This window comes from Scyliorhinus torazame, chromosome 6 (assembly GCF_047496885.1).
Source record: "Scyliorhinus torazame isolate Kashiwa2021f chromosome 6, sScyTor2.1, whole genome shotgun sequence".
NCBI classification, from domain to species: Eukaryota; Metazoa; Chordata; class Chondrichthyes; order Carcharhiniformes; family Scyliorhinidae; genus Scyliorhinus; species Scyliorhinus torazame.
In genome coordinates, this window is record NC_092712.1 from 43,056,411 (window position 1) to 43,082,520 (window position 26,110).

Below are 26,110 nucleotides of genomic sequence, written 5' to 3' on the forward strand. Positions count from 1 at the left end.
AGAACTTCTAAATTTAGATTTGATAAAGCTGTTGAATTTTATGGCTGTGAAATGTTTTTGCCAATTTTTGACTATAGTGGCTGTATAGTTGTCTTATATGCTCAGGATACAAAATCAACCCAACCCTCCTTAATTATCAAAGCTGTACTGGGCGAAATTCTCCACCTCAAACGCTACCGTGATCGGGTGGAAAATCAGGCATCCGGCTAAAATCGAGATCTGTACACACTCGGATGCCATGCTCCTGTCCCTCGCTGGTGATAATGGGCGTTACACGCCCTGTAAGGGCAATGGCATGCAAACACGGTATTCGCATGCATTTAAATCTGATTAGTGGGTTGGACACAGTATGCCCACACAATGCTCCACTCCTCTCTGGCGGAGGTCTCGCGGGTGTGAATTTCTACAAGTATTTACAAACGTGGGGCAAAATTCTCCCCAAACGGCGCGATGTCTGCCGACTGGCGCCCAAAACGACGCCAATCAGACGGGCATCGCGCCGCCCCAAAGGTGTGGAATGCTCCGCATCTTTGGGGGCCGAGCCCCAACATTGAGGGGCAAGGTCGACGCTGGAGGGATTTCCGCCCCGCCAGCTGGCGGAAACGGCATTTGTTGCCCCACCAGCTGGCGCGGAATTGACATATCGGGGCGGCGCATGCGCGGGAGCGTCAGCGGCCGCTGACAGTTTCCCGCGCATGCGCAGTGGAGGGAGTCTCTTCCGCCTCCGCCATGGTGGAAACCGTGGGGGAGGCGGAAGGGAAAGAGTGACCCCACGGCACAGGCCCGCCCGCGGATCGGTGGGCCCCGATTGCGGGTCAAGCCACCGTGGGGGCACCCCCCGGGGTCAGATCGCCCCGCGCCCCCCCCCCAGGACCCCGGAGCCTGCCCACGCCGCCTTGTCCCGCCGTTCAAAAGGTGGTTTAATCCACACCGGCGGGACAGGCAATTTATCGGCGGGACTTCGGCCCATCCGGCCCGATTCCCGCCCCCGCCGAATATCCGGTACCGGAGACTTCGGCAACCGGCGGGGGCGGGATTCACGGCAGCCCCCGGCAATTCTCCAACCCGGCGGGGGGTCGGAGAATGACTGTGAGGGAGAGCGGGATCATAGAATCATAGAATTTACAGCGCAGAAGGAGGCCGTTCGGCTTATCGAGTCTGCACCGGCTCTAGGAAAGAGCACCCTACTTAAGTCCACACCTCCAACCTATCCCTTTTGAAAAAAAAAAAATTTTTTTATTAAAGGTTTTCATTAAATATCAATAACAAAATGAGAAAGAAAAAAGAACCCAAAAGGGTTAAGTACAAAACACAATCTAAAAAAGCAACCCCCCCAAACCCCTCCCCCTGTACATTAATAATAAATTAACATTATCACCCCGACTTAACACAACAGGTGTATACACCCCCTCAGACCCTCCAGTGTAAATAACATAACCAAAAATAAAGTAAACCCCCCCCACTGAGCTGCTGCTGCCATTGACCAATGTCTATCGTCCTGCCATAAAGTCTAAGAACGGTTGCCACCGCCTAAAGAACCCTTGTACTTTCACTCAAGGCGAATTTCACCCTCTCCAATTTAATGAACCCTGCCATATCGCTGATCCAGGATTCCACGCTTGGGGGCCTCGCATCTTTCCACTGAAGGAGAATCCTTCGCCGGGCTACCAGGGACGCAAAGGCCAGAATTCCGGCCTCTTTCGCCTCCTGCACTCCCGGATACTCTGTCACCCCAAATATTGCGAGCACCCAGCCCGGGTTGACCCTGGATCCTACCACCCTCGACACCGTCCTCGCTATGCCCTTCCAAAATTCCTCCAGCGCTGGGCATGCCCAGAACATATGGGTGTGATTTGCTGGGCTCCCTGAGCACCTAACACGCCTGTCCTCACCCCCAAAGAACCGGCTCATCCTTGTCCTGGTCATGTGTGCCCTGTGCAGCACCTTAAACTGTATGAGGCTGAGCCTCGTGCACGAAGAGGAAGAGATCACCCTCCCTAGTGCATCTGCCCACGTCCCCTCTTCGATCTCTTCTCCCAACTCCTCCTCCCACTTACGTTTCAACTCCACCACCGAGGCCTCCTCCTCCTCCTGCATCACCTGGTAAGTTTCCGAGATCTTCCCCACTCCCACCCACCCCCCCGAGAGTACCCTGTCCTTTACTGCGTGTGGCAGTAGCCGCGGGAATTCCCCCACCTGCCGTCTGGCAAACGCCCTTACCTGTAAGTCCCTGAAGGTGTTCCCCGGGGGGAGCCCGTACTTCTCCTCCAGCTCACCCAAGCTCGCGAACTTCCCGTCCACAAACAGGTCCCCCAACTTTCGTACCGGTGGTTCCCCCATAATGGGGTCCACGCAGAGGCCCCAACTTCCCCCCTATGCCGCCTCCACTGCCCCCAAAGTTTGAGGGCCGCCACCACCACCGGGCTCGTGGTATACCTCCTTGGAGGGAGCGGCAGCGGCGCCGTTGCCAGTGCCCCCAGACTCGCACCCACACAGGACACCTTCTCCAGCCTCTTCCATGCAGCCCCCTCCCCCTCCATCACCCACTTGCGCACCATCGTCGCATTGGCGGCCCAGGAGTACCCACAGAGGTTGGGCAGCGCCAGCGCCCCCTATCTCTACTCCGCTCCAGGAACACCCTTCTCACCCAGTGAAGCCCAGTGGGTGAATTATGACGAGGATGAGCTTTGTGTGAAGATGCAGTTGGCAGATGGGATTTTCGATGCCCTGATAAAAGACACAATAAACGTACTGAATCAGATTCAGGGGAAACGGTCAAGACACTCATCCTAACACAGGCCATGCCATCGCCCGACTCGTGGATTACAGAAACGAGGCCAAGTCTCAACCTCCTCGGGCAAGAGAGTCAGCAAGTTGAGGGGGATCAGCCTTCAGCCCCATCCCACTGATTAGGTTGTGACATCTGGCATGGTGTGGGATATCGATGCTGTTCTGGAGTCGGTCGACAGGCAACATGTGGATACCAGGGGCGTCATTCTCCGACCCCCCGCCGGGTCGGAGAATGGCCGTTGGCCGCCGTGAATCCCGCCCCCGCCCCCGCCGAAGTCTCCGCTCCCTGAGATTGGGCGGGGGCGGGAATCCGGCCGCGCCGGTTAGCGGGACCCCCCGCTGGATTCTCCGTCCCGGATGGGCCGAAGTCCCGCCCAGGAATTGCCTGTCCCGCCGACGTAAATCAAACCTGGTATTTACCGGCGGGACCAGGCGGCGTGGGCGGGCTCCGGGGTCCTGGGGGGGGGGGGCGCGGGGCGATCTGACCCCGGGGGGTGCCCCCACGGTGGCCTGGCCCGCGATCGGGGCCCACCGATCCGCGGGCGGGCCTGTGCCGTGGGGGCACTCTTTCCCTTCCGCCTCCGCTACGGCCTCCACCATGGCGGAGGCGGAAGAGACTCTCCCCACTGCGCATGCGCGGGAAACTGACAGCGGCCGCTGACGCTCCCGCGCATGCGCTGGGAAACTGACAGCGGCCGCTGACGCTCCCGCGCATGCGCCGCATTTCCGCGCCAGCTGGCGGGGCAACAAACGCCATTTACGCCAGCTGGCGGGGCGGAAATCCCTCCGGCGTCAGCCTAGCCCCTCAATGTTGGGGCTAGGCCGCCAAAGATGCGGAGACTTCCGCACCTTTTTGCCGGCGCGATGCCCGTCTGATTGGCGCCGGCTTTGGCGCCAGTCGGCGGGCATCCCGCCGTTGGGGGAGAATTTCGCCCCAGAAGTGCCAATTTTTCCCCCCTCCTATTTATATACACCCTTATCCCATTTATTTATCCAAACTGTAGCATAGACTTGAATTCAGAGAAGTTTGCACATTCACTTTTCTTCTCGCATTTACGCCTACGTTTACCATTTTAAAAATGTATCTGTGTATCTTGAGGTGCTTTGGTGTCTGTGTGTGGTGTACGCTAGCTCTGAGAGTTGAATTTAATGATGGCTGATATCATACATTGAGTGAGCACTACCTACAAGCCAGGAGTATATCTGCTTGATTGAAGTGGAGGACAAAGAAATTGAGGTAGAAAAGTGCTTCTTACTCCATTACTAGAACTCGCGATTTTAATTTTTGGTTTTAAGTTATTTCGGAAAGGAAATTTGTTTTTATTTCAATGAAGTAGGCTCTGTTGTTGACGTTCATTCTTGGGAAATATTGCATACTTTGAGGGACTTTGGAGATGACTCGAGATGATTTGGGAACTACTTGCTAAAAAAGAACAAGTCACAATACCCTGGTTTCTTGAAGCTGACCAGCGCAGTGTTTGTGTTCTTTATATTAATTTCTATTCTGTGTCAATAGTAAAACATATGCATTTGAAGGCAAATCCCTGGGATGTTTGTCCATAAAGGGTCTGACTAGAAGCCATGTAGTGATAACCAATCTATATTTACAAGGCTATGCCTCTCAGATGGCAATCTCTTTTCCCCCACTGCCCATTGGTTATACTAAATCTTGTTCCTATACAAATCTATGTGCCCTACTGTTCTGGTATTTCCAATCAGGGTTATTCTAGTATCCTTCCTACATGTACCAACTCCTGGCGGCTCCTTCAGGCAGTAGCTGAGTGTGATTAAGTTTCAAGTCATGAAAAATTTGAGAGGTTGGATCTCTAATTGTCTTCCTTGAGCTACCGGGCAGCACGGTAGCATAGTGGTTAGCACAATAGCTTCACAGCTCCAGAGTCCTGGGTTCGATTCCTGGCTTGGGTCACTGTGCGGAGTCTGCACGTTCTCCCCGTGTGTGCGTGGGTTTCCTCTCACAGTCCAAAGATGTGCAGGTTAGGTGGATTGGCCATGCTAAATTCCCGTTAGTGTCCAAAATTGCCCTTCGTGTTGGGTGGGGTTACTGGGTTATGGGGATAGGGTGGAGGTGTGGTCTTGGGTAAGGTGCTTTTTCCAAGAGCCGGTGCAGACTCGATGGGCTGAATGGCCTCCTTCTGCACTGTAAATTCTATGAACCTATGAACCCTCGGAGTCCCTTGCGCCCACACAAACCCCATTATACTTCTGTTAACCCGCCTGTAAAAAGCCTTCGGGATAAACACGGGGAGGCACTGGAACAGGAACAAAAACCTTGGGAGCACCGTCATTTTGATTGACTGCACCCTACCCACCAAGGACAGCGGCAACGCGTCCCACCTCTTGAACTCCTCCTCCATTTGCTCCACCAGCCTTGTAAAGTTAAGCCTAAGCAGGGCCCCCCAGCTCCTGGCCACCTGGACTCCCAAATATCTGAAGCTCCTCTCCGCCCTTTTTAGTGGGAGCTCGCCAGTCCCCCTCTCCTGGTCCCCTAGCTGAACTACGAACAGCTCGCTCTTCCCCATATTGAGCTTGTACCCCGAAAAGTCCCCGAATTCCCTAAGGATCCTCATTACCTCTGGCATTCCTCCCACCGGGTCCGCCACATACAGCAGCAGGTCATCCGCATAAAGCGACACCCTATGCTCCTCCCCACCCCGCACCAACCCCCTCCAGTTCCTCGACTCTCTCAGTGCCATAGCCAGGAGTTCAATCGCCAGTGTGAAGAGCAGGGGGGACAGGGGACACCCCTGTCTCGTCCCTCTGTGCAACCGAAAGTATTCGGACCTCCTCCCATTTGTGGCCACACTCGCCATCGGGACCTCATACAACAGCCTAACCCACCTGACAAATCCCTCCCAAACCCGAACCTCTTCAGCACCTCCCACAGGTACCCCCACTCTACCCTATTGAAGGCTTTCTCAGCGTCCATCGCCACCACGATCTCCGCCTCCCTTGCCGGCATCATGATAACGTTCAAAAGTCTCCGCACATTCACGTTCAACTGTCTCCCCTTCACAAACCCCGTCTGGTCTTCATGGATGATCTGCGGCACACAATCCTCAATCCTCGTGGTTAAGACCTTATCCAGCACCTTGGCATCTACATTTAGCAAGGAAATCGGTCTGTAAGACCCACATTGCAGGGGATCCCTGTCCCGCTTCAGGATCAAGGAGATCAGTGCCCGGGACATCGTCGGGGATAAAGACCACCCCCATCCCTTGCTTCATTAAAGGTCCTAACTAACAGCGGGCCCAACAGGTCCATATATTTTTTATAGAACTCGACCGGGAAACCGTCCGGCCCCGGTGCCTTCCCCGCCTGCATGCTTCCTATCCCTTTGATCAGCTCCTCCAGCCCAATCGGAGCCCCCAGTCCCGCCACCACTCCCTCTTCCACCTTTGGAAACATCAATTGGTCTTGGAAACAGCCCATCCCTCCCTCCTCCCGTGGGGGCTCGGATCTGTATAATTCCTCGTAGAAGTCCCTGAAGACCCCATTGATGCCTACCCCACTCCGCACCACGCTCCCTCCCCTGTCCTTAACTCCCCCGATCTCCCTAGCTGCGTCCCACTTCCGAAGCTGATGCGCCAGCATCCGGCTTGCCTTTTCCCCATACTCGTAGACCACCCCCTGGGCCTTCCTCCACTGCACCTCCGGCTTCCTGGCGTTCACCAGGTCGAATTCGGCCTGGAGGCTGCGCCTCTTCCTCAACAATCCTTCCTCAGGTCGTCCGCATACCTCCTGTCTACCCTCACCATCTCCCCCACCAGCCTCTCCCTCCGCTCCTTGTGGGCCCTAATGGAGATCAGCTCTCCCCTCACCACCGCCTTCAGTGCCTCCCATACCATCCCCACTCGGACCTCCCCATTGTCGTTGGTCTCCAAGTACCTCTCTATACTTCCTCGGACCCGCTCGCTCACCTCCTCGTCCGCCAACAGCCCCACCTCCAAGCCCAACATGGTCCCTCTACTCCCCCATCTTCAAGTCCACCCAATGCGGGTCGTGGTCCGAAATGGCTATTGCCGAATACTCAGTATCCTCTACTCTCGCTATCAGCGCCCTACTCAAAATGAAAAAGTCGATTCGAGAATAAGCCTTATTGACATGTGAGAAGAATGAAAATTCCCTAGCCCCCGGCCTTGCAAATCTCCAAGGGTCCACCCCTTCCATTTGGTCCATAAATCCCCTCAGCACTCTAGCCGCCGCCAGCTTCCTACCCATCCTAGACCTGGAGCGATCCAGTGCCGGATCCAACACCATGTTAAAGTCTCCCCCCATTATCAGGCCCCCCACTTCCAAGTCTGGGATCCGACCCAACATACGGCGCATAAAACCCGCATCGTCCCAGTTCGGAGCATACACATTGACCAGTACCACCCTCTCTCCCTGCAACTTACCACTGACCATTATGTACCTACCGCCATTATCTGCCACATTGCTCGACGCCTCGAATGACACCTTCTTTCCCACCAAGATCACCACCCCTCGATTTTTGGCATCTAGCCCCGAGTGAAACACCTGACCTACCCACCCTTTCCTCAGTCTTACCTGGTCTGCCACCTTCAGGTGTGTCTCCTGGAGCATAACCACATCCGCCTTGAGCCCCTTCAGGTGTGCGAACACGCGGGCCCGCTTAACCGACCCATTCAGTCCCCTTACATTCCAGGTTATCAGCCGGATCAGGGGGCTACCCGCCTCCCTCCCCCGCCGACTAGCCATGACCCCTCCTCGGCCAGCCACGTGCCCGCACCCCACACCCGGCCTGTTCCCCACAGCGGCATACCCCCGTCTCAACCCCCCCCCCCCACTCGCTCCAGCTCCTCCTTGACCTTAGCAGCAGCAAATCTATTCCCCTCCCCCCCCCCCTCTCCCACCCCGCTAGGCCCCACCCTAGCTGGTTTACTCCCCCCATTGCACTTCCGCAAGTCAGCTGACTCCTGCTGACCCTCCAACCTATCCCTGATGTGTTGGGTGCTCTGGATCTGTGGAACACTTAAAATAGTACAACACTATTTTATTAAGTTAGAAACTGTTGAACATACTTTCACTGTGGGTTAACACGATGTTAGGTTAAACTAAAGACCTATGCCTGTCCTAACCAGTCTATGCACTCGGTACATGGTGAAGATCTGTGCTGGAAGCTGTGAGCTCTGTCCTTCTGAGAGGCTGCATCCCGAATGAGCGGGAACTCTGATGCCTCGTCTTTATAGTGAGTGTGCTCTAACTGGTGATTGGCTGCTGTGTTGCGTATGTTGATTGGTCTTGCTGTGTGTCCATCAGTCTGTGTGTCTGCAAGTGTATATTATGACAATCCCCGTAACCCAGTAACTCCACCTAACCTAAGAGCAATTTATCATGGCCAATCCACCTAACCTGCACATTTGTGGACTGTGGGAGGATACCGGAGGAAACCCACGCAGACACGGGGAGAACGTGCAGACTCCGCACAGCCAGTGACCCAAGCTGGGAATCGAACCTGGGACCCTGGAGCTGTGAAGCAACTGTGCTAACCATTGTGCTACCCTGCCGCCCTTTACCGACGCTAAAAAAGCACTAAAAAAACAATGAAAACTCTTCGGCTTGTTGGGAGCACCCAAGGGTAGTGACTTGGTGCCAGGTCCGTGGACTTGGGATGTTCCTCTCAAGATTGCGGTGGCCTGGCTCAGACGGTCATCTCTCGCGAGTTTTAGGACGCTCGAAATGTCTTGTCAGATTTAACGGAGTCTCATGCGATCCCATGATCTGGATCTTGCCCTCACTGGGTGTGATCCAGATCAATATATTTAAATGAGAAATTAGGCCATTATGCGTTCGTGGGATTCACCCGGCACCCTGGACCTCCTGCCCTTGTATTGATTTGCAACGTTGACCATTCGTAATGGCAATTTTTTTTGGAGTGGGAGGGTCTCCCAGGCCATTAGAGAGACCCATGTTGTCGTGGACAGGGCAGGGTAGTACCCTGGCAATTCTTCTGGGAAAGCATTTTGACTGTTATAGATGTTTGAATCGGGCATCAAGGATCTAAGCTGTTCCACTGCTAAAATCCATCCTCCAAAAAGCTTTGCAGTAAAAAAAAGTTGAATTATCACCTGTAACAGTTAAGGAGGCTGTTGTTTGTAGATTCTCAGAATAGCAAGTATATTTTCCAGCATCTCCTCGTTTGACATTGTGGATTAACAACTCAACAACGGCACCATTTTGCTTCATTTCATACTTGTCACTTGGTTGAAGCACTACAAGTCTCTTTCTCCATTCCACAGGTGCATCAGACTTGGAAAGTTCACAGTGTAGTGTGACTGTGTGACCTTCTTCAGCTTCCACATTCTTAAGCTCTTGCTTGAAATAGGCCGGTAAAGCTGAGGTTCAAAGATGCATGATTTTTAACAATGAATAAAATTAAGGATGCACATAAAAACTATTAAGACTCATAAATAACGAAAGAGAAAATGCTGGAAAATCTCAGCAAGTCTGGCAGCATCTGTAGGGAGAGAAATGAGCTAACGTTTCGAGTCCGATGACTGTTTGTCAAAGAGTCATCGGACTCGAAACGTTAGCTCTTTTCTCTCCCAACAGATGCTGCCAGACTTGCTTAGATTTTCCAGCATTTTCTCTTTTGTTTTAGATTCCAGCATCCGCAGTAATTTGCTTTTATTTTTTAAGACTCATAAATACCCTTGTTATAGTTACATCAAATGTGGAAAGCTTCAAGTATTCAATTATTACTTTAATTTTTTACTGCACTCATCCACAGCACCGGAACAATTTCCACATGCACAATGACCCCTAATCTAACCCTCAGGGTGGGATTTACCGACCACACCGCCGTGTGATTTTCGGCGGCGAAGGCGTCCTGCCAGCAGGATTTACTGATCCCACAGTTGTCAACAGGACTTTTGTTGAGAGCACCCATCGTCGCTGGGAAATCCGTATCCTGCGTGGTACTGGAATTTCCCGCTGGTGTGAACAGCCGGTTAATCCCGCCCTAAATGTCTACTTCACCGAAAGCTATTGCTACCTTTTCTGAGTGACTGTCCTGCACATTTCAAAATTCCCTCAATGGCAATGGCAAAAAACACACACTTTATGGCTACTGGCAAAGTGAAGGTGCCTCTCGCTATATTCTAAATATTGTGACCGACTTCTCAGGTCAAATCAAGTGGTATTTAACTTTGGGACTGTGCTGTTCCAAGCTGAACCTTTTGTTCCACATATCTAGAGGAGAAAGGAAGCCCTTAAAATGGAGTGTTTTATTGTCTTAACCATGCTAAAATCTCACTGGTTGCCTATTTAATTGCTCACTGCAACTGCATGATTGAGGACCCACCAGAGGAAGACGGGAGCTTTATGAATTAATGTAAACCGAAGTGAGTTAAAAATTTACAAACATATGAAAAATTACAAATCAGTTCAAGACCCTGTGGTCGATCCAGCCTGCCCCATGCATGTGTGCATGCTCCTACATGTGCTCCTCATTTCACCTGAAGCCATGTAATTCCCTGAGACAGATAACAATCTAGGTTAATGAGGAAATAAAATCTGTAGAACTCCTGTCCACTTAGGGGACTAAGACTAGCTTAGACCACCCTAGCCCTGAAAACGTTACAAGGTGCTTAACTCTGTAAGGCAAATTAAACATTTTCAAATGACCAAGAGTTGGAAAATGGTCAGTTCTGTGCAATTGCAACTGTGTTACAAGAGTACCCTTGGTAAATAATCTCCATGCCTATTAAGGGGCAATTTGTTTTCAAATCTTCCAAGACATGGGACATGGTCTCCGGCAGGGTGGGAGGTGGGAAGTGGGTGGTCCGCTCACCACCCTGTACTCTCTGTCTCACCATTGCAAATAAAGAGAGACTGCCCGGCCAATTAGAGTGGGGAAATGGGAGCTTCATGCCCAATCGGGTGCCTAGGACTGACATCAGGCGGAAGAGAGGTTAGGCCATGAACTGGAAATCACCAATTTAAAGGCCCCCCCTGCCCTCTCGCTCTACCTTTGTGTCAGCCGAAATACAATAACATCCAACCACTGCCACCTCCAACAGACTCTGCAAGAGTGTTTATAAACATTGTGGTTAGCATCAATGGAGGGAACTGAGATGCATTCAAGTGTGAAGGGAAAAATAAACAAACAAACCACTTAGCAGTCGTATCTGGACCAATACAACTGTCAATCACTGGCTAGTGAAATGCACTGCTGTGTGAAATTGAATGGATTTGCATTTCAAAGGCTGTCAATGGATTTGAAGCCCTTTAAAGTGTACTTGGCTTTGCAAGGCTCCTCTGATAATTATAACAGCTGCTGCTTTAAACACCTTTGTCTGCGGCAACAGATGTTAGGGATGGGTAAGTGAAAATGCAGTGATGTATGCCTGGACTGCTCCAGCTTTCAGGCAGGATGACAGATGGGGGTCTCTGTTAGGGGTTCTGATGGGGTTCTTTGTTGGGGATTCTGATGGGGGGGGGAGTTGGCTCAACGTCATGAATGCATGCTGGTGGGGGGTGACCTATATTCCCGTGGTGGGGGGGGAGCATTTGCGCTGGGGGGAGAAGGGGGCCTTCTGGGGGGCACCTGAGTTATGCTCTGACTCCCTTGACCCACCTAGGGTTCCACTGTGTCAGGGCCACGCTTGGACAAAGTCTGCCCAGTGGAATTTCCACCGTAGGAATCAGAGCAAACCTGCGGTGGAGACTCGGGCTTCGAGCCCGTTAATGACATTAGCATTTATTTAAATGCTTGATTTGCAACCTTCTGCCGGAATAGGGCATGTAGTGCGCTGTGGCCACTGGTAGGGAATTGGAGCATTTAAAGGGTTTGGTGCCAACCAAACCATTTTTTCTCCTGACACTCCATTCTCCGCCGGATCGGGAAACCCGGAGAGGCGTTGAATGGAGAATCCACCACCATGTACATGAATGTCAGAGAGCCTGATGCAGTCAATAACCTGTCTCTAACAGTCAAACAGGGTGCTCAGGCACAAGTAATTAGTATTGTAACCATTTAATTGAGGGTTGCCATTGCTATTTGAACAATATTTGAGCAGTATTAAACACTCTTCGAAGATGAAAATGCAGGGGATGGTTATAAGCTTTAAAAAAATCTTTTGCATATTTTAGAAAAACTGTACACATTAAAAAAACTGTTGAGAAAACATATACAACCACTTTGTGGTGTTATATAGTACTGAAATACATGTTAAGAGCACCCTAAGCATGTCAATTCCTCTGAGGTATAAAAATGTCAGTAAAATACCTTTAGCTTTTTCTTGCACTACCAACTTAGCTGTTGAACTTTCACAGCCGATATTGAAGACAACTGTTCCCGAATCATCTGGTGTGGGATTTTTCAGTGTCAAGGTGTGTATCTTATCAGTAGCTTTAACTTCATGGAGCTGATCACTTTGAATTAGTATTCCATTCAACCACCATTGAGCATTTGTAGCATCTTCACGAGAAACCTCACATACAAATTTCACAGTGTTTTGTGCAAATACACTTATATCTTCAAGCCCATGAATAATTTTTATGTGATCTGAAAAACAACGTTGAGTTGAGAGTGCCTTTGAGTTAAGACAAACATTTACATTGTACCGCATAATCATATCCTTCTTCAGTTCTTCCAAGTATTTTTTTTTTTTTGAAATATATTTTATTGAAATTTTTCGTTCACAATTTTTTCCCCTTACACATCAAACATAAAGAAAATTTAACAGTACATGTAACATGATAACTACAATCTAATAAAGAGTAACTAACTAACATGGTAAACTAACCAATTAACATAAAATGAAACTTTCCCCTCCCCCCTCCCCCCCCCCTCCCCTCTCCCCCCCCCCCCCCCCCTCCCCTCTCCCCCCCCCCCCCCCCCCCCCCTCCCCTCTCCCCCCCCCCCCCCCCCTCTCCCCCCCCCCCCCCCCCTCCCCTCTCCCCCCCCCCGGGCTGCTGCTGGTCATCTATCTTCCCTCTAACGTTCCGCTAGGTAGTCGAGGAATGGTTGCCACCTTCTGGTGAACCCTTGAGCCGATCCTCTCAGTGCAAACTTAATCTGCTCCAGTTTTATGAACCCCGCCATATCGTTTATCCAGGCCTCCAGCCCGGGGGTTTCGCTTCCTTCCACATGAGTAAAATCCTACGCCGGGCTACTAGGGACGCAAAGGCCACAACATCGGCCTCTTTCGCCTCCTGCACTCCCGGCTCATCCGCAACTCCAAATAAAGCTAACCCCCAGCCTGGTTTGACCCGGACCTTCACCACCTTCGAAATCACTCCCGTCACTCCCCTCCAATACCCCTCCAGTGCCGGGCACAACCAAAACATATGTGTGGGGTTTGCCGGGCTTCCGCCGCACCTCCCACACTTGTCCTCCACTCCGAAGAACCTGCTCAACCTTGCTCCCGTTATGTGTGCTCTATGTAGCACCTTAAATTGAATCAGGCTAAGCCTGGCACACGAGGAAGAGGAATTTACCCTGCTTAGGGCATCAGCCCACAGACCCTCCTCTATCTCCTCCCCGAGCTCTTCTTCCCACTTTCCTTTCAGTTCGCCCACCAGCTCCTCCCCCTCTTCTCTCATCTCTCGGTATATCTCTGACACCTTGCCCTCCCCGACCCACACCCCCGAGAGCATTCTATCCTGGATCCCCTGTGTCGGGAGCAATGGAAATTCCCTCACCTGTTGTCTTGTGAACGCCCTCACCTGCATATACCTAAAGAAATTTCCCCGGGGCAGCTTATACTTTTCCTCCAACGCTCCCAAGCTCGCAAACGTCCCGTCTATAAATAAATCTCCCACCCTCCTAATTCCCAACTGGTGCCAGCTCTGGAATCCTCCATCCATCCTCCCTGGGGCAAACCTATGGTTGTTCCTAATTGGGGACCCCACCAGGGCTCCCAGCACACCTCTCTGTCGCCTCCATTGCCCCCAGATATTTAATGTTGCCGCCACCACTGGGTTCGTGGTAAATTTTTTTTGGTGAGAACGGTAGTGGCGCCGTCACCAGCGCCTCTAGACTCGTCCCTTTACAGGACTTTCTCTCTAGTCTTTTCCACGCCGCTCCCTCTCCCTCTATCATCCATTTACGGATCATCGCCACATTGGCGGCCCAATAGTAGTCGCCCAAATTCGGCAGCGCCAGTCCCCCTCTGTCTCTGCTACGTTGTAAGAACCCCCTCCTTACCCTCGGAACTTTCCCTGCCCACACGAAGCTCGTGATGCTCCTGTCTATTTTTTTAAAGAAGGCCTTAGTGATCAGTATAGGGAGACATTGGAATACAAATAGGAACCTCGGGAGGACCATCATCTTAATTGCCTGCACTCTGCCCGCCAGTGACAGTGGCTGCATGTCCCACCTCTTGAAGTCCTCTTCCATTTGTTCCACCAGTCGTGTCAGATTAAGTCTGTGCAAGGTTCCCCAGCTCCTGGCTATCTGAATCCCCAGGTATTGAAAGTTTCTTTCCACTTTCTTTAAAGGCAGGCCATCTATCCCTTTACTCTGGTCCCCAGGGTGTATCACAAAAAGTTCACTCTTCACCATGTTAAGCCTATATCCCGAGAAATCTCCGAACTTCCTCAATATCTGCATGACCTCTGTCATCCCGCCCACTGGGTCCGTCACATACAACAGTAGGTCATCCGCGTAGAGTGACACTCGGTGTTCTTCTCCCCCTCTAATCACCCCTCTCCATTTTCTGGAGTCTCTCAGCGCCATGGCCAGTGGTTCAATTGCCAACGCGAACAGTAATGGAGATAGCGGGCATCCCTGTCTTGTTCCCCTGTATAGTCGGAAATACTCCGATCTTTGCCGACCCGTGACCACACTTGCCGTTGGGGCCCCATAGAGGAGTTTGACCCAGCTAACAAACCGGTCCCGAACCCGAACCTCCTCAGCACCTCCCATAGATACTCCCACTCCACCCTGTCAAATGCCTTCTCTGCATCCATTGCCGCCACTATCTCTGCCTCCCCCTCTACTGGGGGCATCATTATCACCCCTAATAGCCGTCGCACGTTGACATTTAGTTGTCTCCCCTTTACGAATCCTGTCTGGTCTTCGTGCACCACCCCCGGGACACAGTCCTCTATCCTCGATGCCAGCACCTTTGCTAGCAATTTGGCGTCCACAGTTAGTAGTGAAATAGGCCTATAGGACCCGCACTGCAGCGGATCTTTATCCCGCTTCAAAATTAGCGATATCGTCGCCTCCGACATTGTCGGGGGTAGAGTCCCCCCTTCCCTGGCCTCGTTAAAAGTCCTCACCAACAGCGGGGCCAGCAGGTCCACATATTTTCTATAAACTTCCACCGGGAACCCATCTGGTCCCGGGGCCTTCCCTGCCTGCATGTTCCCCAGCCCCTTAGTAACCTCGTCCACCCCCAGTTCTTCCAAGTATTAGTGAAGAAGCAGGAGAAGTAACGATTGTTAGTACTAAAATCTCTTGCATTTTTAAACAATACCTTAAGGCACTGATATTGATAGGGCTGCACTTTCAAAGAAGATGGAGGGTAGTTCTCAGTGTTCTTGCTAACAGTTAACAGTTAACAGCTAACAGTTAAACCACAACATCACTAAAATAGATCATCTGGACATTTATCTCATTGCTTATGGGACTTGCCTGTTCACAAATTGACTATCGTGTTTTGCTATATCACAAATAGATAAAATAACAAATTGTATCTATCTCATATCTTTAATGCAGCAAAACACCCAACGGTGTTTTCCCCAGGGTAGAGGGGTCAATTACTAGGGGGCATAGGTTTAAGGTGAGAGGGGCAAAGTTTAGAGTAGATGTACGAGGCAAGTTTTTTACGCAGAGGGTAGTGGGTGCCTGGAACTCGCTACCGGAGGAGGTAGTGGAGGCAGGGACGATAGGGACATTTAAGGGGCATCTTGACAAATATATGAATAGGATGGGAATAGAAGGATACGGACCCAGGAAGTGTAGAAGATTGTAGTTTAGTCGGGCAGTATGGTCGGCACGGGCTTGGAGGGCCGAAGGGCCTGTTCCTGTGCTGTACATTTCTTTGTTCTTTGTTTGTTCTTTGGTGCTTCAGAAAAGAAAGAGCAGCCATAAAATGGTCATTAAGCCAAAGAAGGAGATATCATAGGGTTGGACAAGAGCTTGATCAAAGTAATAAGTTTGAGGAGGGACAAAAGAGGAGAGAGAGGTTGGTGGCTGGAAAATTTAGAGATGAATTTCCAGAGCAAGTGGCCCAAGTGCTTGAAAGTATGGCCTGGGTCATGCACAAGATACTAGTTATAAATGGAAGCTTAAGGTGGGAATTTAACTCCACATCCTGGGTGGCATGGTAGCACAGTGGTTAGCACTGTTGCTTCACTGCTCCAGAGACCCAGGTTCGATTCCCGCTTGGGTCACTGACTGTGCGGAGTCTGCACGTTCTCCCGTGGCTGTGTGGGTTTCCTCTGGGTACTTCGGTTGCCTCCCACCAGTCCTGAAAGACGTGCTTGTTAGGTGGAATGGACATTCTGAATTCTCCCTCAGTCTACCCAAACAGGCACTAGAATGTGGTGACTAGGGGATTTACACAGTAACTTTGGGCGGCAGGGTAGCACAGTGGTTAGCATTGTTGCTTCACAGCTCCAGGGTCCCAGGTTCGAGCCCCGGTTTGGGTCACTGTCTGTGCGGGGTCTGCATGTTCTCCCTGTGTCTGCGTGGGTTTCCTCCAGGTGCTCCGGTTTCGTCCCACACCCCAAGGATGTGCAGATCCGGTGGATTGGCTATGCCAAATTGCCCCTTAGTATCTAAAGGTTACTGGGTTACAGGGATAGGGTGAAGGCATGGGCTTAAGTAGGGTGCTCTTTCCAAGGCCGGGTGAGACTCCTTCTGCACTGTAAATGATTCTGTCCTCTGATCTAATGAAATTAAGTGAGTCAGTCAATATTTTTTTATAGAAACCTGCAGCTATCAAAGGGTGAATTGCAGTGAAAGAACAAATAAATAAGCGACTGGATTCTCCGTCCCTGAGACCAAGCGTTGACGCCGAGTCGATTCGTGGACTTCCATGGCAGCAAAACTGGCACCTCATCGGGAGCGATTCAGCGATTGTGGAGAGGCTAGCACCAGCGCCACGTGGAACACAATCGATTCCAATGACAAACGTCTGGGATTTTCTCGGTCCGTGATTGACACTCAGGAGGCTGATAAGCTGCAGCCACATAAACACACTTCACTCCCCAGACACATCCATCTCAGCCAACAAGATGGCACTGGAGCTCGCCCATCCCACTGATGGGTCAGCTGAGGCCAGAGTGCACCTGGGGGGGTGCCCTGGGTGGAGACTGATACAACCTGTGGCCCTGGGTTTACAGTGGTCAGTCAGCGGCCTGCACAGCCGCATGGCTGCCTTGCAGGCTGTAGTAATGGTATTCCGTTCCTGTCCACGTGGATTACACAGCCCATATCCTGGCCACCTCCCGCCATTCCCCCTGGCCCTGGCAGTAGCCCCCCGGCCAGCGGCACAAAAGTATAAAGTAAAATGGGAAAGATGTCATTTGAAACATGAAGGTCTGATAAAACCCGAAGGATTATGTGAAAAAGCAAGCAAAAATCCCACAAAGGGTTAACAGCATTCAGAAAAGAGAGTTTGAAATGCAGACAGCCTTTATCACACAGGTGTTAAGAGAACACCTCTAAAACAGCTTATGCTGTAATCTGATACCTTTCTTTCAAATTAGAGAAATTCTAGCAAATTAAGTTTTTAGTTACATAAAGGGAACAGTGTTCCACCCTTTTATAGAAGTTAATTAGTTTAGCAAACAATTGATTAGAATTGCCAGAACCTTGGGCGTCTTTCTCTGACCCCCCGCCGGGGGCTGCCGTGAATCCCGCCCCCGCCGGTTGCCGAAGTCTCCGGCACCGGAGATTCGGCGGGGGCGGGAATCGCGCCGCGCCGGTTGGCGGGCCCCCCCGCTCGATTCTCCGGCCCGAATGGGCCGAAGTCCCGCCGATAAATTGCCTGTCCCGCCGGCGAAAATTAAAGCACCTATTTACCGGCGGGACAAGGCGGCGTGGGCGGGCTCCGGGGTCCTGGGGGGGGGCACGGGGCGATCTGACCCCGGGGGGTGCCCCCACGGTGGCCTGGCCCGCGATCGGGGCCCACCGATCCGCGGGCGGGCCTGTGCCGTGGGGGCACTCTTTTCCTTCCGCCTTCGCCACGGTCTCCACCATGGCGGAGGCGGAAGAGACTCCCTCCACTGCGCATGCGCGGGAAACTGTCAGCGGCCGCTGACGCTCCCGCGCATGCGCCGCCCCGACATGTCACTTCCGCGCCAGCTGGCGGGGCAACAAAGGCCATTTCCGCCAGCTGGCGGGGCGGAAATTCCTCCGGCGTCGGCCTAGCCCCTCAATGTTGGGGCTCGGCCCCCAAAGATGCGGAGCATTCCGCACCTTTGGGGCGGCGCGATGCCCGTCTGATTGGCGCCGTTTTGGGCGCCAGTCGGCGGACATCACGCCGTTTCGGGAGAATTTCACCCCTTAAGTGAATTACGTGAAATAATGCACATTTGTGTAAAATAGAAACTTCATGTCATCTGTTAAAAGTAGAAGTCTGGAGATAAGGGTTGAGCCTACTAAGTCATAAATTAACACCAAGCAGGAATCAGTTTAAACATGACGAGAACCGGATGTATCACTCCTCTAGGATTTGACAAGCATCAAAGCATTTTTTTTACCAATGCTTATCATTGAAACATCCTCTTGTTAGGCATGATGGAAACTAGATGAATACAATGGACAAACAAAATTACATAAATGGACAGAAGATATTACTTGAAGATAATGTCATGTAACCAGCACGCCTGTTAGAAGGGTGATCAAATCCTGAATCGCTAGCAGCCAAACACTTTCAGCTCTCAGAGCTGCTTCGGTAGATGGGAAGGACTGAATGCAGTAGCCAAACAGGGGATCGAAGTTACCGAGAACACCCACAGATAAGGGGCGGGATTCTACGTAATCGGCGCGATGTCCGCCGACCGGCACCAAAAACGGCACAAATCAGTCCGGCATCGTGCCGCCCCGAAGGTGCGGAATTCTCTACACCTTGAGGGGCCGAGCCCTGACCTTGAGGACTGATTTCCGCCAGCTGGCGGGAAAGGCCTTTGCTGCCCTGCCAGCTGGCGCGGAAATGATTTTGCCGGGGCCGCGCATGCGCGGGAGCATCAGCGGCCGCTCATGGCATCCCCGCGCATGCGCAGTGGAGGGAATCTCTTCCACCTCCGCCATCGTGGAGACAATGGCGAAGGCGGAAGGAAAAGAGTGCCCCCACGGCACAGGCCCGCCCGCGGATCGGTGGGCCCCGATCGCGGGCCAGGCCACCTTGGGGGCACCCCCCAGGGCCAGATCGCCCCGCGCCCCCCCCAGGACCCCGGAGCCCGCCCGCGCCGCCGTCCCAAAGGTGGTTCAATCCACGCCGGCTGGCGTGTGTTGACAGCGGCGGGACTTCGGCCCATCGCGGACCGGAGAATCGCCACGGGATTCCCGCCGACCGACGCAGCGCGATTCCCGCCCCCGCCGAATCACCGGGGGCGGAGAATTCGCGACACGCCGGCCCCCGGCGATGCAATCGCGCCCAAGAAGAGATTGTCAAGGGGCCCACCAAGGTCCGAAGAACCGGAATGGAAAATCCAGAAGCAAGATCTTTTTTACTTGTTGTAAAGACAGTGATGTTATCTTTTGAAGTAAAAGTTAAAAATTTATTCTAACCTGAAATAGTGGTTATTGCAAAATTGTCAAAGTCTGCTTTACTCAAGCTCAGCAAGGCGGGACCCAGGATTGAAGCTACTAAGTGGTAAGTAGATAAAACCTTCTTTGCAGATATAGGTTATACCAGGAATAACTTTGAATATTAGTTTGACCTGAATCGCACCTACTTAAGTCTGCAAAGGAGTCAAGGAGTGAAAATCCTTGTACATCATTTAGAAAATCTTTTTGACCCTTTTTGGTTTAGAGGGAGATTTCTAATAAAAGTGGTGATTTAAATTCAGCTGTCAGAAAGTTATGGCAATGTTGGATGCTCTCCGTAACCCCCTCTCTCCCTCATCAGCCACGGCGCCAGTTACATGGGGCGAAATTCTCCCCCAATGGCGCGATGTCCGCCGACTGGCGCCAAAAATGGCGCCAATCAGACGGGCATCGCGCCAGCCCAAAGGTGCGGAATGCTCCGCATCTTTGGGGGCCGAGCCCCAACATTGAGGGGCTAGGCCGGCGCCGGAGGGATTTCCGCCCCGCCAGCTGGCGGAAATGGCGTTTGGTGCCCCGCCAGCTGGCGCGGAAATGCGGCGCATGCGCGGGAGCGTCAGCGGCCGCCGACAGTTTCCCACGCATGCGCAGTGGGGAGAGTCTCTTCCGCCTCCGTCATGGGGGAGACTGTGGCGGAGGCGGAAGGGAAAGAGTGCCCCCACGGCACAGGCCCGCCCGCGGATTGGTGGGCCCCGATTGCGGGCCAGGCCATCGTGGGGGCACCCCCCGGGGTCAGATCGCCCCGTGCCCCAGGACCCCGGAGCCTGCCCACGCCGCCTGGTCCTGCCGGTAAATACCAGCTTTGATTTACGCCGGCGGGACAGGCAATTTCTGGGCAGGACTTCGGACCATCTGGGCCGGAGAATTGAGCGGGGGGTCCCGCCAACCGGCGCGGCCCGATTCCCGCCCCCGCCCAATCTCCGGTACCGGAGACTTCGGCGGGGGCGGGGGCGGGATTCATGGCGGCCAACGGCCATTCTCCGACCCGGCGGGGGGTCGGAGAATGACGCCCATGATTTTTAAAAGCACAAGTGAACCTCACCGTCAGGCATTCGCCTCAGTGGAGGCGGAGAATCGCGGAGGCCCTGGAGAATACTGGGTCAGGCCTATTAATGATATGCCAATGGCGTTTACTGTATGTGTGTTCTGGAATGTGTTGATGCCGCTGCCGAGGCAACGGAGAATAGCGATTTGGTGTGAAATCGCCGCCCAACACGACTTTGGCATTAAAACTGATTCTCCGCCCAATTGCGTTTCCTGGTGCTGGCGTCAGCCGACGGAGAATCCTGCCCAACATTTTTAAAATTTAAATATACCTTATTTGTCAAATCAAAGGATGCACCAGAATATTGAAAGGAATATTTAAGAAATATTTGGGCACAACCGTCAGCATTTGTAGAAAGACAAGCAGAGTTAATATTTTAGGTCGATGGCCTTCCATCAGATGGCATTTTAATTTGACATTCTTCAAGAATAGACATGTTCGCTAATCGATTTTTTTTTCCTGTTGTTAACTGCATTTGCGTTATTTGGATTTTGATGCAGTGCAAAAAAAAAGTCTTATGGTCCAGTAAATATATGTGAAATTATGTCAGCCAAATCTATTAACTGAATATGTAGCATAAATATGATAAAATGCATGCAAACCTTTGACAGTCAGGATGGCTGTTGTTTGGTCATCACCAGAATCACAAGTGTATTCTCCAGCATCCTCTTGCTTCAGATTGTGGATTACCAATTCAACAGTGGAGTCATTTTGAATTAGCTCATATTTGTCACCATGACAAAGCGTTTGGGCTCCTCTTCTCCATGTGACTGGTGCCCCAGCCTTAGTGAGTTCACAGTGCAGCATTAGCAGACTATCTTCATCACCCTCCTGGCTTTGCAATTTCTTTATAAAATGCACAGGTGAAGCTACAGTTCATAAAGAATATCAGAACTTGAGAAAAATGCTAAATTAATCAAACAAAACACATACTAAACAATTGTTCAACCACAAATAACGGTCAATATTAGTTAAAAATAGTATGCAAGCCATCGCTATTTTTAGAAATTTAAGTAATATAGACAATCAACAGTGTTAGATTTTAAAATATAATCCATATATCACAAGAAGCTTAATCCCCTTCCCAAAGGTTAGGTTTACACCTGAATTTTTGAAAGGAGCCACTGAAATTAAATTACAATATACTTTAAGACAGTAAGCCATTTATTCTGCCAAAGGTAAGCAGTTACCTTTCACCTGCAGTACTGCAGTGGTCTGTCTGATTCCTGAATCACATGTATAGTCTCCAGAGTCCTCTAGGTTCAGGTTATGGATCAGCAATATGTTCACATAATTTTCTTGTCTGATTTCATATTTCCCGCTTGGAGAAATGGCCAGTGAGCCCATCTTCCATGTGACCGGCACATTAAGCTGTGACAGTTTACAAAGTAGGGTTGCTGTGCTATTTTCCACTGCTTCTATATTTTGAAGCTCTTGTGTAAAAGTAGGCGGTGCACCTAAAGTGATTGAATCAAAAGATCAGACTGGACACTTTCTTCATCTTTTGCATGCAGTGAAGGAACGGACAGTTTCAACTCACTTAGAAAATGGTTTACTATGACAGAGAAATTCCAAAACAACCTAAATGGGCATTAATCTGTGCTCTCAGAGTTGAGGAGGTAGCCTGATGCCCAACATTACTTCCCTGCATGAATCAGCATGTACTTAACAGCGTAAATTCTGTGGCATTACCTAATCATGCTCACACAAAGTACGCACTGGCTGAGAAACATAATCACTGACTACTGCTCCTTCAACTGGGAGGTCGCGCAAACACAAGATGGAGTCCGAAATTGAAACTGCAAAAATTAGTTGGAAAAACTCACAAAAGCATGAACAGAACTGAGTTTAATACAACTAATTGACCATGACTAAACTTGGTTGATTTTAAAGGATAGTTGATTATTCCTTCATTATACAGAAAATAAAGCAATCAAAATCCAGATAAAGTAAATGTAGCGAACAAAAACTACAATAGACAACAGCAAAGGCTATCTGACGGAAGACCATGGGCGAAATTCTCCTACCCGCCCCGCCACATTTCTGCCCCGACCGGCCGGCGGGAGTCTCCGTAACACCAGCCGGTCAATGGGGTTTCCCATTGTGGGGCAGCCCCACGCCGTCGGGAAACCCCCAGGCGCCGGCAAAACGGAGACTCCCGCCGGCGGAGAATGACGCTCCTTGGGTGGGGTTCTCTGGTCTCCGACTCCAAAATCGCATTTGGCGATCGGCCAGAAAATCCATGTTGGCGCCGAAATCAGAGGTGTGATGCTCCACCCCTCCAAATTTGGAAATCTACTGGCTATTTCAGCATACTACTACAACACAATTATCGTGCAGAAAAAAACAAAGCACAAGACTTCTAACACAATAAAGTTACTTGTTTTTTTTACCTTCAACTAGAAGTTTCGCAGAGGAAGTGTGTTTTCCAACTTTAACTGTTACAGTGCCACAGTCATCCTGAGTGACATTCTTTAATTTCAAAGTGTGAATCGTTCCATGTTCAACAGATATTTCATTCATTTCATTGAGCTGTAAAGGAATGTCTTCCAAATTCCACTGTACATCGGCAAAATTTTCAGGATGTACTCGGCACTCAAACACAGCAGTTTCATTTGCAAAAACCGTTACATCCTTCAGGCTTTCAACAATTTTTACTCCCGATACTGTACAAAAACACAAAATTATAGTTTCACATTAACTATCAACTATGTCTGACAACCACCGTACAAATCATAATCATTATTTCTGCAAGTTCAGGCAAATACACCAGTTATTTATTTATTGTTAGATTTGAGATTAGGCATTCAATGTAGAAAGACTGGAGCTAATTTTGTGTCAGATATTGGACTTGCGATGCATGATTGCCCTGTGGCCATTCAATCTGATGTGGGCAGCAGAGCAGCTTTGTGCCGTTTGCTCATTACCCTGAATGTAGTATGCAGGCAGTGTTGAGTTGAGCATTGAGGAGTTGCTGTAAATTTCAGCAGGAGACCCAAAATTTGACAGGCTAGCACGGGGTATCCTGTAGAAAGTAAAGAGGATTGCGGCTGAAGTCGGTGGGTTAAATCCAAGTATACATTACTTTAACATGGAAAAGAGACAACATCATCCAAACAGATTGCACCATAGAAATCCCTCTCCATTGCAGGACGAGTTGAGGAATCAGGAATTTTGTTTGCTCTTTATTCATTCATGGGATGTGGCATCACTGGCTGGTCAGCATTTATTGCCCACCCCTAATTGCCCTGGAAATGACGGGCTTGCATTTCGGAGGGAATTTAAGAGTCACCAACATTGCTGTGGATTTGGAGTCACATGTAGGCTGGATCAGGTAAGAGCGGCAGATTTCCTTCCCTAAAGAACATTAATGAACTAGATGGGTTTTTATAACAATCAATAATGGTTTCATGGTCGCCATTAGATTTTTAATTACAGATTTTTGCGGAATTCAAATTTCACTATTTGCTGTGGTGGGATTCAAACCTGGATCCCCAGAGCATTACCCTGGGCAATACTCCAGGTGAGGCCGCACACCAACGCCCTACACAATTGTAGTAAAACATCTCCATTCCTATACTCAAATCATCTCGTTATGAATACCATCTGTTTTCTTTGCTGCCTGCTGTACCTGAGCGCTTACTTTCAGGGACAGATGCACAAGGACACTAGGGTCTCGTTGCGTACCCGCCTCTCTCAATTTACACCCATTCAGATAATAATCTGCTTTTGTATTTATGCTACTGAAGGGGATGACCTCGCATTTATTCACATTATACTGTATCTGCCATACTAGTGCCCACTCACTCAGACTGTCCAAATCCCACTGAAGCATTTCTGCATCCTCTTCACAGCTCACCCTCCCAGCCAACTTTGTATCATCTGCAAATATTAATAATAATAATAATAATCGCTTATTGTTACATGTAGGCTTCAATGACGTTACTGTGAAAAGCCCCAAGTCGCCACATTCCGGCGCCTGTTCGGGGAGGCCGGTATGGGAATTGAACCCGCGCTGCTGGCCTTGTTCTGCATTACAAGCCAGCTGTTTAGCCCATTGTGCTAAACCAGCCCCAAATTTGGAGATAATAAATTTAGTTCCCTTGTCCAAATCATTAATATATAATGTGAACAGTTGGGGTCCTAGCACAGATCCCTGCGGTACCCCACTCGTCACTGCCTGCCAATCGGAAAATGACCCATTATTCCAACATTTTGTTTCCCGTCTGCTAACCAGCTTTCTATCCATCTCAAGACAATCCCATGTGCTTTAACTTTACATAGTAATCTGCTATATGAGACCTTGCCGAAAGTCTTATGAAAGTCTAAATAAACCACATCCACTAGTTCTCTCTGGTCAACTTACTGGTTACATCTTCAAATAATTCCAGTCGATTTGTCAAGCATGATTTCCCTTTCGTAAATCCATGCTGACTTTGTCTGATTATAACACTGTTTTCCAAATGCTGTGCTCTAAAATCCTTGATAATGGACTCCAGCAACTTCCCTACTACCGACATTAGACTCACTGGTCTATAATCCCCTGTTTTCTCTATACCTCCCTTTCTGAAAAGCGGGCTTATATTAGCTACCCTGTAATCTGTAGGAACCATTCCAGAGTCCAAAGCGTTTGGAAAATGACCACCAATGGATCTTCTATTTCTAGGGCCACTTCCTTAAGTACCGGGAGATGAAGATTATCACGATTTGGAGATTTATCTGCCTTCAATCCCATTAATTTCCCCCAAACCATTTCTCTACTATACCGAATTTTATTAAGCTACTCTCTAAAACTTGTGTTTCTCAGAACTTCCGGTACATTATTCACGTCTTTTTTTGTGAAAACAGAAGCAAAGTATAAATTTAGTTCCTGAGCCACTTTTTTGTTCTCTGTTATGAATTCCCCCCTTTCTGTCTGTAAGGGGCCTACATTAGTTTTTACCAATCTTTCTCTCTTTACAAACCTACAGAAACTTTTAACATCAGTTTTTATGTTCCCCGCTAGCTTACTTTCATCTGGTATTTTCCCCTTCTCAAATCAATCCCGAGGTACACCTTTGTTAAATTTTAAACTGTTCCCAATGCTCAGGTCTATTGCTTTTTCTTGCTAATTTGTATGCTGCTTCTTTGAATCTAATAAGGGGCGGGATTCTCCCCTACCCGGCGGGTCAGAGGGTCCCGGCGGGACGGAGTGGCGTGAACCACTCCGGAGTCGGGCTGCCCCAAAGGTGCGGAATCCTCCGCACCTTCAGAGGCTAGGCCTGCTGGCCGTCAGGAAAGGGGCTTGGCGCCACGCCAACCGGCGCTGAAGGGCCTCCGCCGGCCGGCGCGAGTTGGCGCATGCGCGGGAGCGCCAGCACATGCTGGCAGCATCCCCGCGCATGCGCAGAGGGCATCGCTTCTGCACCGGGAATGGCAGACCGGTACAGCCACCTGTGCGGAAGGATAGAGTGCCCCCACGGCACAGGCCCGCCCGCGGATCGGTGGGCCGCGATCACGGGCCAGGC

At 50.4% G+C, this 26,110-nt stretch overlaps 1 protein-coding gene across 1 annotated transcript in view; it reads right to left on the reverse strand.

Annotated features, from left to right (window-relative positions):
• Positions 1 to 26,110, reverse strand: part of LOC140424765 (obscurin-like) — a 1,044,598-nt gene that overhangs the window by 430,913 nt on the left and 587,575 nt on the right. The window contains 5 exon segments of the mRNA XM_072508149.1: positions 8,898 to 9,164; positions 12,059 to 12,337; positions 21,206 to 21,472; positions 21,794 to 22,060; positions 22,997 to 23,269. Coding sequence (XP_072364250.1) covers positions 8,898 to 9,164; positions 12,059 to 12,337; positions 21,206 to 21,472; positions 21,794 to 22,060; positions 22,997 to 23,269 — 1,353 coding nt within the window.